The sequence below is a fragment of the Penicillium verrucosum genome (genome assembly GCF_028828655.1).
Source record: "Penicillium verrucosum strain IBT 35672 chromosome Unknown utg000003l_segment0_segment0, whole genome shotgun sequence".
Lineage (NCBI taxonomy): Eukaryota > Fungi > Ascomycota > Eurotiomycetes > Eurotiales > Aspergillaceae > Penicillium > Penicillium verrucosum.
Genome location: NW_026643212.1, coordinates 2,863,218 through 2,880,136, shown reverse-complemented (window position 1 = coordinate 2,880,136; position 16,919 = coordinate 2,863,218). Strand labels below are relative to the sequence as shown.

Below are 16,919 nucleotides of genomic sequence, written 5' to 3'. Positions count from 1 at the left end.
CGAGGTTGATTGGTATCCTGGAGTTGGAGGAGAAAAAAGAATCGCTGTTATCTGCAACCCGAACGGGCAATTGGAGGCTTGGCGGAAATTCTGCCGATCCGGCCAAAACTCGTCTCCGACTTTCTTGACTTGACATCCTCATCACAAATATGGCGGCTCTCCCAGCAATGCGCCCGCTGGGCTGCTTGAGGTCTTTGGTGCAGGCTTCAGCGCCTATGCAACCATTCATCAACCGTCGATTCATCTCGACGACCTATTCAAAGAAGCCCGAACGGGTACCTCTTCCCCCGGACATGCCTAAGCAATTCCTATCCCAAATACCTCTTCGCTTCCGCCCGGATCCTGGTATGTCCTATTCAATTGAGTGAAAATGACGCGAGCTTTGCTAATTGTCGCTACCTTATGTAGAGCGCGAGCCCCTCAAGATCTACCCTGCTCCGCCATCCGCTCGCAAAGCATGCCAGGACCCCATCGGAGCGGTCACCGAATCACAATTGGCAGTCCTCGACCCCACGGGTGAGCGCAAGGCAATGTTCGACTACCGACGAAACCCACGCAGTGTTAAGACCGGAGATATCGTACGAGTGACATTCAAGAACGGCGACCCATTCAACGGAATTGTTCTTAGCATCAAGCTGCGCGGAATTGAAACATCCTTCCTCATGCGCAACGAACTCACCCGTGTCGCTGTTGAGATGTCCGTCAAGGTCTTCAGTCCCAATGTGAACAGCGTGGAGATTGTCCAGCGATCGGAGAAGAAGCGCAGAAGAGCGAGATTGTACTTCTTGAGAGACCGCAAGCACGACCGTCGCAGCGTGGAGAACGTTGTGGCCAGCTATGTTCGCCAGAAGAAGGCTTTCTTAGGTGGCGGCAATCGTCGGCGTTGATTGAGTTAGAGGGCGTCCGGTGCGACGCTCGTTTGCATACGCGTGGCTGTATTACTACTTATCATTTTGTACTTCATCTGTGTTTATAAATTGCGATATCAAATACAACTTTGAGCTCTTCTATTCTAGCGCCTATGCCATCTCACAACATATTTTGTTGCATTCGCCGCTTTCCGACTCTTCAACACTCCGGCAACCTTGTTTTTGCTCTTAACCACTTGTCAACGTGCTGGATGATCACTCGACTTCTGCTTTTAACAAGGAATGCACGTCTATGTCCAAGTTGTATAAAGGAAGCTCCATACAGGAAGTGCCTTGCAATGCACCAAGAGCTCATATCAAATGGCAAGAGGCTTTCGGAGTTGTCCCTTGCCTGCGTTCTTCTTATTTTCTCTTAACATGTCATCAGTAGTTCGGCAATTTGATAAAAGCAAGTCAATTCAGTCCTTCCATGTCTAGAAGAAACGCCTCATCTACACATCTTGGTGAACGATACATATAGCCAGTCCCCGATATGTGACACCCGAATGATATCCCGCATACTATAGAGTCAATGCCATACTGAATCACGCATTGGCCCTACCACATTTCAAGTTCCATTGGGACTCTAGCATGAGATCTCTTGCCATTGAAATATTCAAGTCATGGATGTAGCCGTGTGGAATATGACAAAAACAACCCAAGGAAACTAGCAAAATACATGTTTTATAGCTGTTTTTCCTCTTATATTGGGGGCTACTAGTCCTATATTCTCACAAATATCATTTGAGATCACTTGTGCAATTGAATTCAGATACACAATATAGATAGTTTGATAGCATTGACTTCAACGTTATATATTCGTAGACGCATGATCATAAATAGGGAAATTTAATACTCAATAAATGTATCGGAAGCTGTTGGAAACCGTTAGTATCTTTCCTAAAGGAGAACAGCAAAGGGAAAGTAGTAAAGACAACAAAAGAGACATACTTCAGGTTTTCTCGGTCCGTCAAGTCCAAAAACGCAGTTGCGTCCAGATCTCTTCCCTCGAGACCACCCTCCATCTGGGACTGGATGCGATCGCGCTTCTGATTTTCCCAGCGGAGCAGTAGACCAAGGATGCTGATTAGAACAGCCTCGATCAAGTGGGAGACAATCATAGACCAGATGCCGAGCGCGTAGGTAGGTCTGTAATTCAAGTTAGTTCTCTAGTTCAGAAAATAAGCAGAACTATCCCCGAGGAAAAACACACGATTGTTCAGTTTTATAGAAGAACGGTCCAGCAATGTTTCCAGTACAGTACCCCAGGAAGAGCACAGCGTTGGTAACCACTTTCTTAGTATGGCCTATTCCATGTTAGCGTTAATATCCGAGATATTTTCAATTTAGCATCAAGCAAAGGTAGATGTCACCTACCAGCGGTGTTGGCCATTTGCATACTCAAAACAAGGACAAATGCAGCATTGTATGGGCCTGTCAGGTAATAGCAAATCAAGCGACCCACACTGTGTTCGATGGGAACAAAGCGAAGACCAAAGGAGCCAGCAAGGTTAGGAATCAGGAAGATGAGGACGAAAATGCATCGTCGATTTTCGAAGCGGTCGTTGAGGTAGACGCATGCTAAAATCGAGATTGCAATGATAAAGCCGTACGGAATCTATGATTCATATTGTGTTAGCTGAATACTATGTGACTATCAAATTAACTCTTACCTGCATAAGAGTGGTCACCAATGTTGAGAACCCGAATCCTTTGATAATGATAGTTCCGAAATTTGAGATACCACCGTTGGGGATATTGCCTATATAGACGTTAGCTACGAGAACGGCCTTTGACGTCGCAGAAGTCACATACAAACCATGCCCAGGGTGAAGAAGACGTAGAGTTTATAGTCCATGAAAGCCTCCAAAATCTGATACGGCTTGAGATGCTTATTCTCGACACCAGTCTGGTTTTCCCGTATACGCTCAACGGCCATACGGCGCTCCCTCTTGGTAAGACCTTTTGCTGTAACGGGTGAATCTGGAAGGAAGATAAACATGACAATACCCCAGGCAGAACACAGGGCACCACTAAGCAAGGTTAGTCAAATGGGAAGTTTCAATGGTGGCAAGAGGAGACAAACATACATCACGATAAACTCGTATTTCCAAGACGGGAGTGCACCTTTAAGATGACCAATTCCATAGCCCAATAACCCACCCAATGCAATACCGAGACCATTCGCTGTATACCACAGTCCGAGACGCACTGGCTGTTCACGACGGGTATACCACATGCTCGTGATGAGCATGAAAGCTGGGTCGGCGCAGGCTTCGGCGGCACCACCGAGGGCTCGAAGAACAGCGAGGGTCTCGAAACTGTTACAAGCAGCTTGGATCATGAGGAAGACACCCCTTCATGAGGAATGTTAGTATCGGATTGCACTATCTTCGATATCAGTTCAACGAACCACATGAAAATATTGGCACCCAGATATTTCCCTAAAACAGGTATTAGATGAATATCCAGTTCAATTTTCCAGGCTCATGATGGGAGAATCATACCAATTGGAAGGCGCTGCATCAGAAAGTTGGTAGGGAATGCCCATGCCAGGAAACCAAAGTAGAAGATACTGCTCAGCCAGCTATACCGGGTTCCATGTAGATCGAGATCTTCCCGAATTCCAAAAATAGCAGCATAGCTCAGCGTTGTCTGTTTCCGAAATAGATTCTATTAGCACACGGCTTTTCGGCCCAAATGGAGTAAATAGCCAAATTATCCCCAATCAAAGAGACCGACCTTGTCAATATAGAAGAACGCATAGCAAACAGCCAAGTAGGGCAGGATCATGAAGTCAATCTTCCACAATAGCTTCCTGGCCTCCACCGGATCGACATCTTCATGGAGCTCGTCCGGGTCATCGAACAGCGCCATAGCCGTGTCGCCGTCTGCATTTTTGGCAGACTTGAATTTGGCGTGTTCTTGGTTGCTTTCTGCATGGCTTATAGTGGGAACTTCGGCAATATTGGCCTTTGAGTCAACATTTTCTGGAGTATGGTTAGCCATAGCGGAGTTAGTTGTTTAGAATAGGAAATGGAGAATAAAAATATATGAAATTGGGCCCGAGGCAAAATATATATAAAACGTAGGACCAATGGAGGCATGACAAAAAATGTATAAAATGATATAACAAGTTCGGGGCGACCCCGAGTTTCCCCCCTTGATTCCAAGACAACTCCAGAAAGTCCCCAAAGAGCAGCCATCTCGTACTTCCCCGCGAATTTCAAAGCATACCTGCCTCAAAAGGGAATATCAAAAGGATCATCTGCGGGGAAAACCCCAGAATGGGGGCCCCACGCGGAACCGACAGGTCGTATCGCTAGTTGATGCGGTCAGAACGTGGGGAAGGTTTGCTTTTGCTGATGAGTAGAGCAGAGTCAGAGAGATACAAAGTATAGTTTAATCCTGGTTATTGCGCTAGTCCATCTTGACAAGTCTGGCTGAATGTCAAAGTTTACCCAGCTTTTACTATTGTGGTCCGGTGGAAGTCCGAGGAATCGGGGATTATGCCGCCGGACTGATCACTTGTTGAAGTTACTATTTACCCCAACCCAGACGGCGCAGGTTTGGCCGAAGTTACCTAGGTAGTCTTCAACCCTCGGTGTTGCTGAGGTCAAGTTTGAAATGGGAAAAGCATTGTGCCGAAATATATAGAGAACGACAGCAATAATTCCACCCGACACAGTTATTCTATAAGAATCCTCGAACGAAGGCAAGGCCCTCCTCTATAATAATGTCAAGCTCTTCGGCCTTTATAACGCCAAGGTCCACTTAGGCCGCTAGGTAAGCTATGATTACCGAGGTAGTGTGAACCTTGTTTTAGCATAAACGGGTTGATATTACGCGTTATCCATTTAGTTACAAACTACTAGTAAGTCGAATTAGGCTTAGAGGTCGTAGGGCATATCTGTGGATATACAATTTACTATACTATGTTGGCAGTACCGCCGTAAAATACATTTGTGTCTATATACAGCTGTCTGGCATTCTTTTGTAGTTTGCATCGATCCAAGACAGGAGACCGGAGCTTATGCCCGGACGCGATATAAATACTGACAAGAGCTTATTCTTCATGTGGTCTTTGGTCATATCCGGCAAATTTGCGGGCCGAGATCTTCTGCTCAAACATATGATCCAGTTGCTCAAAGGTCCTGCCTTTGGTCTCTGGTAAGAAGAAGTAAGTCCAAACACAGGCGATGATTGAGAATCCCCCGAATATAAAACCTGTCTTACCCCGGAGGTTACCTTCATCGGGGTTTATCATGTAAGGCATGATAATCGTGATGATCAAAGTCCAGAAGCTTTGCGCGAAGAAACCAATGCTGACTCCGTATGACCGCAATCGAGTAGAAGACATTTCTCCGCAGATCACGTATCCAAGAGGTCCAAGAGTGAGATCATAAAAGAAGTTCCAGACGATAATCAACACGCACTGTCCCATAGCAATGGAGGAGTTGTAACGTGGTAGGACGTCAAGAATACCAATGACGAAGAGAATGGTAGCGAGAACGAGCATGCCAGGGAAGAGAGCCCTGCGACCGATAGTGTTGATGACCCACCATGAGCAGATGTTTCCGAGCACACCAACTGCAGTCACACCGACGCCCATGTCGAAGGATGAAGAGGTAGGGATGCCGGCAACTGTAGTTGAAAGGCTTCGTTAGTAAACATAAATAACTTGTTAACTTGGGAAAACTTACCTTGGAAGAAGTAGGTTGAGTAGCTGAGCACAAAGTTGACACCACTGAAAGAGTTGATGGCCCAAACAGAAATGATAATCAGTGTTCGACGAAGGTCAGTTCCTCGGAAACAATCCAAATAGCCAGCGGAAGATGCTGATTCCTCTTCTATGCGAACCGTCTCTTGGATTTCAATGAGCCAGCTGTCAATGCTCCCGCCAGTCTGGAATCGTTCGAGAGATTTCTTGGCCTCGGTATGCTTGCCCCTTTGGACGTACCAGTATGGAGATTCGGGGCAGAACCACACCCCGGCGAGAAGAATTGCCGGGAAAATCCATTGGAAAGCGAAGGGGATTCTGTACGCAAAATTATCTGGTCGGCCACCGAAAGCCTTAATGAGACAGTTCCCGACGAGCTGGCCGACCACAACAAAGAGATTGACCATGGCAATGGCGATTCCGCGAAGCACGACAGGACAAGCTTCAGAGCAGTAGGCACATGCGGTGACGAGGAACATGCCAAGTGAGATTCCGTTGATCAACTTTCCAGCAAGTAACACCCCTCGAGTGAATGCAAAGAACTGTAAGAAGATGGAGCCACTGGAGATGACACATGCGATGGTCAAAGTCATCCTTCGACCTACGTAAGGCGAGATAGGACCACACAGCAGACTTCCACACATTCCACCAACCGTGGCAATCATGTTGAAAGCGGCTTGCCATTCCGCTGGAAGGATAGTCCTGCCATCAGACTGGGTATATCCAAACACTGCGCGGAACTCGGGAGCGGCAAGAAGACCTCCGTTGATCTGCATATCGTAACCCCAGAGGATGGCAGAAAAGCAGAAGAACAGACTGTATAGCATGGCATTTCGGTAACTTGTCAGAGCCACCGTAAGGCTCATAACAGACCCGAAGACTTCACCAGGGTGATCAGACTTCTTTATATGAGTGGGATTCATTGTCGACGGGGTATCCTCCAGATGGACAGTTTCAACGGGTTTGTCTTTGTCAAGACCCATAATGCGAGGTACAAAAAGAAAAGACAAAAAGAGAGAGAAGAGAGAAAAACAGACGGACAAATGGACAAGAGGACAAGAGTTTCCAATGGAGATTTGAAAAGAGAATCGATCAAGATAGTCCAAAAGGGTCTCCTGCTGTTAGGTTAGGAGTTTGGTAAATTTAATACTGCAGGCTTCTCATGCCATGTGCCTACTACCTCCGCATTCTTCTAGCCCGACTTCAGGATCCTAGTTTTCGACCTCGGGTCATGCTAACAATCTGGGGAAGTTGGCTGACAACTTAGCAGACGAGCTCACTTCGAAGAAGGGGTAAAGATACAGGCTTGGACGAGAACAGACACTAAGGGTCTTCCCGATACTCCCGTCTTGATCCACATTTCCACGTGATCTGATAGAATTGGACATCTTCACCTTTTGTGGGCAACTGAAACAACTGAAACCGTTTATATTGCGATCTTATTGGTTAGAGAATAATCCATTCTCTCCGTAAAACCAACCCCACAAACCATCGGCTCTGATAGACCCGCGATACAAGTTGGAGAAACGGGGTTAACTACATACCGGGTCCTTTATTACATGTCGGTGAGTCTTTCACCTCGCCGTGTTTTTAAAACATGTAAGATAATCCTACCTAGGTAGTTAGGGCAAAATGCAGGTGCTAGAATGGAAAGCATGTGTGCAAGTAACAGATCTTTCACTGCTGGTCAGTACTTCTTTAACCCCTTTCTTATATTGTGTCAGCTATGCAGCTTCCGCAAATGTAGGGTCAAAAAAGAACATACTTTCTCTATACCTCTTCAACTTACTCCCAACTATGATCCGTACTTGTATTAATAGCCAATTCTACTCACATTCCTTTGCCCGTGTCTGTTTACGACAAAATGGAGATTCACTAGTATACTGTATACTGTATAGCACCAACCCATAGTCTTCTAGATCGGATCACGGAATTGCGATAGTATGACCGCGACAGGCCTTCAAATTGATTCCCATAATTTCCCTTAATTGTTAAAGCTCTATGGTGGGCTTACTTGCATATATGGCACTGTTCGTTGCCTATTCCGTGCATATATAAAACGAAACACGGAAATACGCATCTACATGTCCACGGGTGTAGATGAAGGTCAGTAAACAAGATTAGCATCAAGCGCCGAGACTTGGAAGAATCCCCCGGAACATACAGGATAAACTCTGAGATGTTACCTTACTGCATCTACTGCATTTGAGTGTGATCTGATGTTTATTACTTATGTCCTAACACACTTCAAGCATAATACAGCATCCTAACTATTCTAACCAGGCGACAAGAAGAGCAATGGTCTGAAGAGTAAGCCCCTAGCCATAGCTTTGATAACCAATGCATCCAAAGTCTCTAACAATCAGTGCCCTTAGTACCATCCAGTTACTCGGCCACCAATTCTTCCAAGTCACGTTCCGTCTCACCTTCCATTTTAGCTCCCCCGGTAGCCTCAACTATCCTCGCCCCCTTCTTTCTGTTCATACATTCATCACATCCATGACTTCGCTTCTGCATTAGCATCATCAATATGATGTCTTCTTCCAAAGGCCTTGACCTAGATGGAACTACCTCGGCCCTTGGAGAACGACGACTCGAAGATCTAGAAAAATCAGGTTCCAGCAAGAAGCATGTGTGTTTTCCGGATGAATTGCCTGAAGCAAAACCAAACCCCGTCGATGAGCTAGATCTACACCCCGCCATGACCACGGAGATGATCAACATATTTCGACAGAAGGGCACCGACTATCAGTCTTGGATCAACTCCCCAGAAGACACCAACTGCCAAAGACCATGTATTGTTTCACCATCCACACTACAGATGCAACAGCTGATACACCCCTCCGACGACAGACATCGATGGGACGTATATTGCAACGAGTGGGTGGGTGCACCTGAAGAAATCGGCGATCCTCGTCCACTCGATCTGCCCACTGGACTGGTTTACCACAAGCTATTCATGCGCAAACTCGGAGTCGAGAAAGATGGGTCCCTGGGCTGGAACAAATACCACGGACGTGTGGCACACACTGCTATCTTCGCTGACAACAATGTCAGACTTGATGGTCCTCAATGGTCGGAAATCGCTCAGGCTCACTACCAAGTTTTCTTTGATATCGGTTCTCTGAAATACGTCTTTCGTATGACGGTCGTCAATGAGGAGACATATACTTTTGTGGTGAAGGTGCTTTACCCGAGGTATGAGCTTGAGCTTGCTGGTGATAGTAAAGTGAGGGCTTGGCTGTATGATACTGAGGATTATCGGGAAATTATGGGGACGCCGTTGGGGAAAGCTGTCGGTGCCCTTGTTTTGGGTGCTTTTCCTAGGGGTACACGTCGGATTATTCAAATTCTGACTTGGCAATATGATGGCGACTTGCAGATGAGATTTGATATCTCACGACTTCCTCTGGGCCAGCACCAATCGGATTACATGTAGCCCTTCGAGGTGTATCTGTCCGTCAATATATCAAGTCTCGGCAGTCCTGTATAGACTTTCATGTAGCCACTACTCTCGGCGTTTTTGCCAGTATTTTATATATACTCCAAGTGTTTTAAGCTTGTAAATTTTGGTAAGTCCACCCATAATGTCCCAGTGCAATACTTTCCATGAGTAAAGGTTCCGGGGTGACTACAATGTGAAATCTGTACTTGTAAGGAGTTGTAGGGAGGAGTACTTGATATCACGAAGAAGAAAAAAAGCAAGTGCATTTTTTAATTAAATTTTAAATCACATATTGCGCTTTTGATAAAAAGAATACTCTACGCAAAGATACTTTACGGTTAGTCAATTTCTCGACGGGGATTAGCAAGACCATATGTCGCTGTCACTGCACAAGTGTTTATCGTCGGTTGAAGTTCAAGAAGCGAGACTGTACCAAAACCAATTAGAATCACAATCACAAATATATAGCCCAAGAATAGAGAATATATCCACTTACCGCCAGGAACAAGATGATCAAGTTAGACACAATAAATGCAGCGAAGATACCCAGATCCCGCCATCTATTATCAAAGGACATACTGAACGTCGCATAGAACTGTTCTCCAAATTTGTACGCACAGTACTTGCAAGCCTGCGCCGCGTCGTCGACAATGTATCCCTTACCATCGCCGTCAAAGAACGACTGCATGTACTCGCCACAGGTGAGATTGTCCGGGGCATTGAAAAGGTTCAACTCCGACTCCGCGCAAACCACCTCCCGACCTTGCAGCTCTGTAACAACCATTCCGCCGATAAGACGAGTGAATGGATCAAGGTCGTACAGCCATGCACGCCAGAAACCCGGCATCTGCGGCTTGGGGGATTGCCACGCCGCAGAATAGAGAGAAGATAATCACTATCGGCGGGTTGAGCTGAGACGCGATGAAGCTGTTCGGAGTCAAAGCGGAGATCATCTGGCCTAGAGTCACGGAGAAGATTTCTGTGATGAGGATTATGAGGAATTGGTAGCCGGCTCGACTGGACTCGGTTTGGAATCCTGGGATGTAGTACAACGGGAGGAAGAAGCAGACCGCGCACAGGATACTGTAGGGCATTTCGGCGAGGACCAGTGACAATGCAAACGCAAACTGGCTGTAGGTTTTTGATGCTGATTCACGGTAGAAGATTAGACGTGACATATCGTATCGTGGTTGGACCATCTGGAGAATGATAGCTGGGAGGACGGTGACGTTGAAAATGACGAAAATGCGGTATTGCAGTGAGGATCGAGAGTCGTCAAGGTTCAAGAACACAAGGCCCGTGATGATGGAAATTACAACATGTGTGTAAAGCCTGGTAAAACCATAGTTTCTTGAGCGCCAGAATGATAGATGTGTTCGTCGACCGACTACCTTGATTTGGTGCCAGAGAGGTGAAGCGTACTCCCTATCTACCATATTCTCGTCATGGTTATCCCGGACGGCCTGAGCACGATTTTGCTTGATCTGGATGATTTCCTCTTTGACTCTATCCAGTTCAGGAGAAGTCCGCCAGATATCACCCCAGTCACGGTCTCCGATGCGACGTGTTTGGCCAGCGCCGATGGCATCAAGCATCCATTCAGCCGGATTAGCATCCACGGGGCAGTCAGCTCCGTTTCGACGGAAGTATTCCAACAGAATCTGGGAGTCATGGCCAATATCACCGTGGTAGATGCATTCACCTCCTCTTTGGAGCAGAAGCAGACGATCGAAGCTTTCGAAGAGGGCGGAGTTTGGCTGATGGATGGTGCAGAGAATAGCCTGGCCTGCTGCTGCCAGCTTCCGAAGGAAACGGACGATGTTCCAGGCAGATTGGCCGTCCAGACCAGAGGTAGGCTCGTCCAAAAATAGAAGTAGTTCAGGCTTCGCCGCCAGTTCAACGCCGATTGTGACACGTTTTCTTTCTTCGACCGAGAGCCCAGTTTCAGGTGTACCAATGATTGCATCTGCCAGATTTTCCAGCTCCAAAAGGGTCAGAATTTCTTCCACGTAAGCGTACTTTTCCGATTGGGGTGTCTCAAATGGCTGGCGCAGATCCGCAGAGAAACGCAGCGCTTCTCGTACCGTCTGCATGTCCTCGTGAACATCAAGTTGCTCCGCGTAAGATGTACCTCTTTGGAAAGAGGTGCCCGGGGACTTGCCGTCGACGAATATATCACCGGTGACCACACCAATGTTCTTCCTAGCCGCCAAAACGTCCAGCAGCGTTGTCTTTCCTGCACCGGATGCTCCCATGAGTGCCGTCAACTTTCCTGGCTCAACATAACCGTAAACAGAGTTCAGAAGACGTCGGGTGCCGGAGGGCACAGGCACTTCGTAAGAGACATCCTCCCAGGTGAACACGGACTTGGAGGTAATATTGAGGTTTGAGCTTTCATCGGACTCAACAACCTTCGCCTGTCTGTTTGACTTCTTCTGCATCAAAGCCTCATTTAGCTCTTTCCGCTCGGCGTTTTCTTTCTGGTAGAAAGTGATGGTTTTGCCACCTGCGCCGAATTGAAGTGTTTCTCCAAAATACAAGTTGGAACCGAGGAAACCAATAATCAGAGCAATCATAATACCAAAGTTTCGCCAGAGATCGCCGTTGAGATAGCTGAAGGATTGGGCAATGTAATTGGAGCCCGGGATGACTGCCGACCCAGGCTCGCCTCCCGCTAGAGTACAAGCCTGGTGCGCAATGTCGCCATAGCCAGGTCCAGTTGGAACGAGTGAGTCTGTCGTACATTCCAGAGTAAGGTGTCTAAACTCGTTGACCATCAATGCAGCAAATCCAAGACCAAAGGGGTTGATGAAGTAAATCCATCGCAGCCACACCTGAGCGCCAGACCACTGAATAAGATATCCAGATGTCAAAACGAAGAATGTGATGATGACAGATGCAAATTTGATGGCATAATCGAAGTCAGGACATAGACATCCGACCGTTCGGAAGAACACTGTCATAGTCACGTATCCCTCGAGGATAATCAAGACAAATATAAAGAATGCCCCAGCATCTAGAGTCAGCCCACACATGAAGTACACGATGACACTGAATACGAAAATTCTTGCAATGGCGAACGCAGTGTCCACGATGATCTGAGCAATGAAAAGTGCGCTAGGTCTGTAGAACGTGAATGAGCGATGCTTGTTGACAATTGAGCGACCCATCATTGTGGCCGCAAGTTCCGAGAATGCTTGGAAGCCATTGAAAAGCAGACTGATGAATAAAAGACCTCCTCGAGTAAAAGCACCGGCACTGGTCTTGGGTTGGTTGAGCCATACAGTACCCAAAATTATAGCAATACCAACAGATGTCACCCAAGAGACGGTCAAAGCAAACTTGTCTTGCCATTTGAGGAGGAACTGCCGTTGCATCAAAGCCCAGGTTTGCAGGTGGAAAGGGATCGAGTATACAGATGATTCAGAAGTAAACTTGCGCTTCGCCTCTTTGTTGGCGATCTCGAAGTCATCGTAGATTTTCTTTTCCTTCTGAATCTGGTCACGGTAGGATTTCATTTCCTGGTCTAGTGTTTCACTGAATACAGATTTGTCAAAGGCTTCAACTAGCGCTTGTGGCGTTGATGGCACATCGTCGGCACTTCTTCCATCTTTGAACTCCCTTTCGAAAGGATCAGTGCATCCTGTCAAGTAGTCGGGAGTTGTCTGACGAGGCTTTTCGCGGAAGCCGAGGCCTTCGAAATAGGATCTTGCTTCGGAGGCAGGACCGAAGAATACCTGACGGCCATTGTCGATCACAAGGACCTTGTCGAACTGTTTGTAGATATTCTCAGAGGCTTGATAGAGTGACACGAAAGTTGTTGTTTTGTATATGTTGGTTAAAATCCGTAGCGACTTGGCGAAATCGAGGGCGGTTGAGGCATCCAGTCCTCGAGTGCTGTTATCCCAAGCCAATACAGTCGCAGAGGTGATCATCATTTCTGCAATAGACACACGACGCCGCTCACCTGTTCTAATTAGCTTCAATTCTTGCGGAGCTGTCTAAAACAGATTGCTTACCTCCAGAGACACCACGAATAAACTGATTTCCAATCACGGTGTTGGCAGTGTGCTCAATATTGAACATTTTCAGAAGCAAATTGGTCACTTTCTCTTTGAACTCGGCTTTCGACACACCGAGTGGGCGTTTCCCGGGTGTCTTCGTATCGAGGGCGAACCCAAGGGTTTGTTTTACGGTCAAGGTGGGCTGGTGAATATCATCCTCTTGATTGTAAACAGCTTCTCCACGGAATCTTTTGGAGAACAAATCTGAGTCAAAAGGGCCATAGAGGACCTCACCATCTATCCCGGTGTATCCAAACCGTTGGTTCGCGATCACTTTGAGGAAAGACGTACAGCCTGATCCAGGACGCCCAAGGACCAAGACCATCTCACCGGGGCGTGTGAGGCCCCGGAAACCTTCCAGGATGTTGTACTCTTGGCCTGTCTTTCGCCAACCGAAAAGGTCAATCAGTGTTCCAGGTAGATTGAGGAAATCGATGATTGCATCTGGGAATGTTTTGATATATGTCTTAACGCCACCCATTCCACGAACTGTCAGGTTGTCCCAAATCACACCTAGGAATATAGTCAGTACATATTTGTTCTCTCACGTGGAGAGTCTACCCACCGATATGCTTGTCTTTGATCCCAGCCTCTTCGGAGGCGACACGATCGCCACGAAGAGTCGTCTCCAGATCCCATGAATCATCAGATGTAGTAGAGCCCTCAGCCTTCTCGATATCTTTAGTGGTGACTCCCACCTTAGATACTCGTGATTCCTGTCGGGATAGTCTCTGGGCTTGGTGCGAGATGCTGGAGAATTGTTTGCTCAACTCGGAGAAGTCCTTCTCGGCGGTCGTAACATCGACACCCGTCTGGAACGAGGTATCGGCCGGTGTGTTGGCGATGCGAATTTCTTCCAGCTGACGTCCATAGCTGTGTGAATCCAGGGTATCTGCATCTGATTTACTGCTGGTTTCCGCCATGGCCAGCTTGTGGTCCGACTCGACGTTGGACGTCATTGAAGATATTAAGGTGTGCCGAGGGCCGATCCCGTATAAACTCTCCCCCCACGTCCACGGATACTCCCCGAGAGCGTGTTGTATTGAAGTACTTCCGGGACAGAGCGGGCAAAGTAAAATAAAAATAGAGGAAACGTGGAATAGCAACGTTTGAAACCCCTGAAACAAGTCGTTTACAGAAGAAGAAAAAAAAAAAAGAGGCTAGAAGATAGCGAAGAAGCTAAGCCCGAACAATCCTTGGCTTAAGTCGGGTAGTATCTCAACGGCCCCCTACGCTCTCCACCATGCCCTGGAACTAATTTTCTTTTTAGGCACAATGGGAATAGCGGTGTTCGATATTAGGCTTCGAAAGAAAATTACGTCCAAGCGAAACGCCCCTAAGCCCAAATAAATGTGGGGTCAAGCCTCCAAAGACGGCATATTCCGCGGTGGAGTGACCAGATTTGAAGATGCCAAGCGGGCGGGCTCCTAAACAGGATTAAAGCGTAAAAAGTACAGTCAACATGACTCGTGATGACTGGTGATCACCCTGCCTCTATGATTCTAAATTCAATCACATCTTGCAGAAGATCTTGTTCTAGAGCAAAGGGAACCGAGCGTTTACGTTATCAATCTAAGTTGTGGAGAAGAGCCAATTAGTGCCCTCCACTTTACGGAGTGTAGCAAGGCAGTACGGAGTGTATCGAACATTGATAGATCTTGGTTACCTTGAATGGTACATCGATGTTGAGAAAGCTGACATTCAATATCGCGAGCACGATTCATTCATAGGGGACACAAAGCATCCGAACATTGCCGTATATTGTATATACATAGTTGACCATATTCCCTTTAGGGTATCTAGATAACGATCTAGACTTTAAGTACTCCATACATGTAGGCAACTTCATAACCTGGAAATATTTTCACAAAATCAGAAAGAATTGGCAAATTGCGAATTATTTCTAGACCCGTTACCTTCAGGGCTCATCTGGTTAGCCCCGGGATATCTTCGGGCGGACTTACATATCGATATAGTAAGAATTGGTCGAAGGGGCCATATTTCAAGTATATGACACATATACCCTTGGAAGCAGTCTCAGACCCAATACATTTATGGGCGAAACACAATCCATACCTTCATTGGGTATCATTCCACGTGCGTGAGCCACTTTGCATATGTGGAAGTTCTGGACCAATCAATGCTGTTAATATATCCGCAAATATATCGCTTTATGTACGGAGGACTGGGTTTTAAGTCGTGTTTTTTTTTTTTTTTTTATGCAGCTGTCGCTTGGCAAAGGTCGCATTCGAGTATTTTACTGAAAGTAGTCAAGTAGCCTGGATGCTCACCTTACCAGCCTAAAAGAAAGGAACAAGAATATCCGGATCACGTGGTAAGTGGATCACATATTATCAATCTGTGGATTCCATAGATGATGCTAGCGCTAGTAAATAAAACTCTATTGAATATTGACAAATCTTAACCATGAAATTCGAGCCTGAAGGAGGGGGGAAGAATCGCATGCAATATATGGTAATTATTGGACAGGAGGTTGCAAGTTGCAAGTTGTGAATCGCGCATTTCTTGCAGTGGACCGGCACCGAGACCTAGCGAGTATGAATTGAATCACTTTACGCATAAATGCCGCAGGAAGTGGGCCGATGGGAGATAAAGGGAAATGGCGTGAATTTTCCGGTGGAATCCTGGGTTTGAAAATGCATCTGTAGTCTAGCGCAAAGAGAGAGATATATATACTACTAGAAGTACGACCCTCTCTCCCTCCCCTTTCCCCGTCTCCGAGGTGGCAGAACCACCTCCCTCCCACAAAACCGTTTTGAAGGCCACTAAGGTAAAGGGTAAGAACGTGCGTAGCGGGTGGATGGACAGAGTTTTTCAGTCTGTTTAAGACCCGAAGGTTGCTGGTCACTCTTGGTTCATTTGGAGACTTTAGTGGTATTCGTAGTACCACATAGAGCTTCCTATAGGTTCAAGCTTTATAGATATCAACCAGCAATGGGTCATAACCTCCACCTGCCGAGCAAGATTCGTGTCCTGTTGATGATTCATTCCATCAAAATGTTGACTGTCACACTAGCATTATTAAAAAAGAGACTAACTAAAAGAATCCCATTTTTCACTCCAAAACTGTCGTCCATTAATGGCAGCTGTGTTTTCCCTTTCCATCGACCTTTCCCAATTGATTCACTTGCTCCCAAGCGGACAATCCGACACAGATCGCAATCCGCCACAACATTCGACGACTGAGTCCCTCACGCCACACGCCCCAGATAAGGGTCAGAATAGAAATTGCCAGAAAGGTGTTTCGCAGTTTCTCGATGCCAGCAGTGGCCACCGAACCCGCAAAAAGAAAATCCAGGACAGCCTAGAAATTTAGCATATGTAACTAGTTAAGTCTAGCAACGCGAGAAAGAACATACTGGAAGCCAACAACACGAAGACGAGAGCAAGGCGGATCCTGCTGGTATATAGTTGACGACTAATTGAGAGAGTCTTTGTAGAAGAGACTCGTCATGGTCTGGGATAGACTTGAACGAGGCTTTCTCTGAGGGTTTGTCTGAGGGGCAGTCGCTGCATGACATGTTGAATATGTGGTATATGGACAATAGTCTGAACGGAAGTAAAATAACGTTTGGATAATGCAGTATGAGCTTAAGGGCCACAGGTCTAGAGATATATATATCACTGCGTGATTTTCGCGTCGTCCGAGAAGGTTCCACAACCCCTGGCTTTGCATCAACATTCCCCAATGCAAACAAGTCAAACACACCGCGGAACTCGCATGTCACTTGTGTGTGCCACTTTCTTTTTTACAGGGGGCT

General features: G+C 46.7%; 6 protein-coding genes across 6 annotated transcripts; 2 read left to right on the top strand and 4 right to left on the bottom strand.

Annotated features, from left to right (window-relative positions):
* Window positions 1–149: 149 nt before the first annotated feature.
* On the top strand, window positions 150–924 carry N7516_008767 (mitochondrial 54S ribosomal protein bL19m; the record flags this gene model as incomplete). Its single annotated transcript, XM_057221486.1, has 2 exons — window positions 150–345; window positions 409–924. The coding sequence occupies 2 exons, from the start codon at window positions 150–152 to the stop codon at window positions 885–887; spliced, it is 675 nt and encodes a 224-aa protein (XP_057071758.1). The 3' UTR covers window positions 888–924.
* Window positions 925–1,764: 840 nt separating this feature from the next.
* Window positions 1,765–3,917, bottom strand: N7516_008766 (putative MFS allantoate transporter; the record flags this gene model as incomplete). Its single annotated transcript, XM_057221485.1, has 10 exons — window positions 1,765–1,783; window positions 1,860–2,057; window positions 2,122–2,215; window positions 2,286–2,526; window positions 2,582–2,670; window positions 2,724–2,941; window positions 2,999–3,265; window positions 3,322–3,352; window positions 3,416–3,563; window positions 3,651–3,917. The coding sequence occupies 10 exons, from the start codon at window positions 3,915–3,917 to the stop codon at window positions 1,765–1,767; spliced, it is 1,572 nt and encodes a 523-aa protein (XP_057071757.1).
* Window positions 3,918–4,974: 1,057 nt separating this feature from the next.
* N7516_008765 (uncharacterized protein) lies at window positions 4,975–6,611 on the bottom strand (the record flags this gene model as incomplete). Its single annotated transcript, XM_057221484.1, has 2 exons — window positions 4,975–5,552; window positions 5,612–6,611. 2 exons carry the CDS (start codon window positions 6,609–6,611, stop codon window positions 4,975–4,977), a joined length of 1,578 nt encoding a protein of 525 aa, XP_057071756.1.
* Window positions 6,612–8,158: 1,547 nt separating this feature from the next.
* Window positions 8,159–9,067, top strand: N7516_008764 (uncharacterized protein; the record flags this gene model as incomplete). Its single annotated transcript, XM_057221483.1, has 1 exon — window positions 8,159–9,067. The coding sequence occupies one exon, from the start codon at window positions 8,159–8,161 to the stop codon at window positions 9,065–9,067; it is 909 nt and encodes a 302-aa protein (XP_057071755.1).
* A 403-nt stretch (window positions 9,068–9,470) lies between these two features.
* On the bottom strand, window positions 9,471–14,096 carry N7516_008763 (putative ABC transporter; the record flags this gene model as incomplete). Its single annotated transcript, XM_057221482.1, has 5 exons — window positions 9,471–9,500; window positions 9,570–9,920; window positions 9,970–13,040; window positions 13,093–13,650; window positions 13,703–14,096. The coding sequence occupies 5 exons, from the start codon at window positions 14,094–14,096 to the stop codon at window positions 9,471–9,473; spliced, it is 4,404 nt and encodes a 1,467-aa protein (XP_057071754.1).
* A 2,138-nt stretch (window positions 14,097–16,234) lies between these two features.
* N7516_008762 (uncharacterized protein) lies at window positions 16,235–16,679 on the bottom strand (the record flags this gene model as incomplete). Its single annotated transcript, XM_057221481.1, has 2 exons — window positions 16,235–16,462; window positions 16,518–16,679. The coding sequence occupies 2 exons, from the start codon at window positions 16,677–16,679 to the stop codon at window positions 16,235–16,237; spliced, it is 390 nt and encodes a 129-aa protein (XP_057071753.1).
* Window positions 16,680–16,919: the final 240 nt, after the last annotated feature.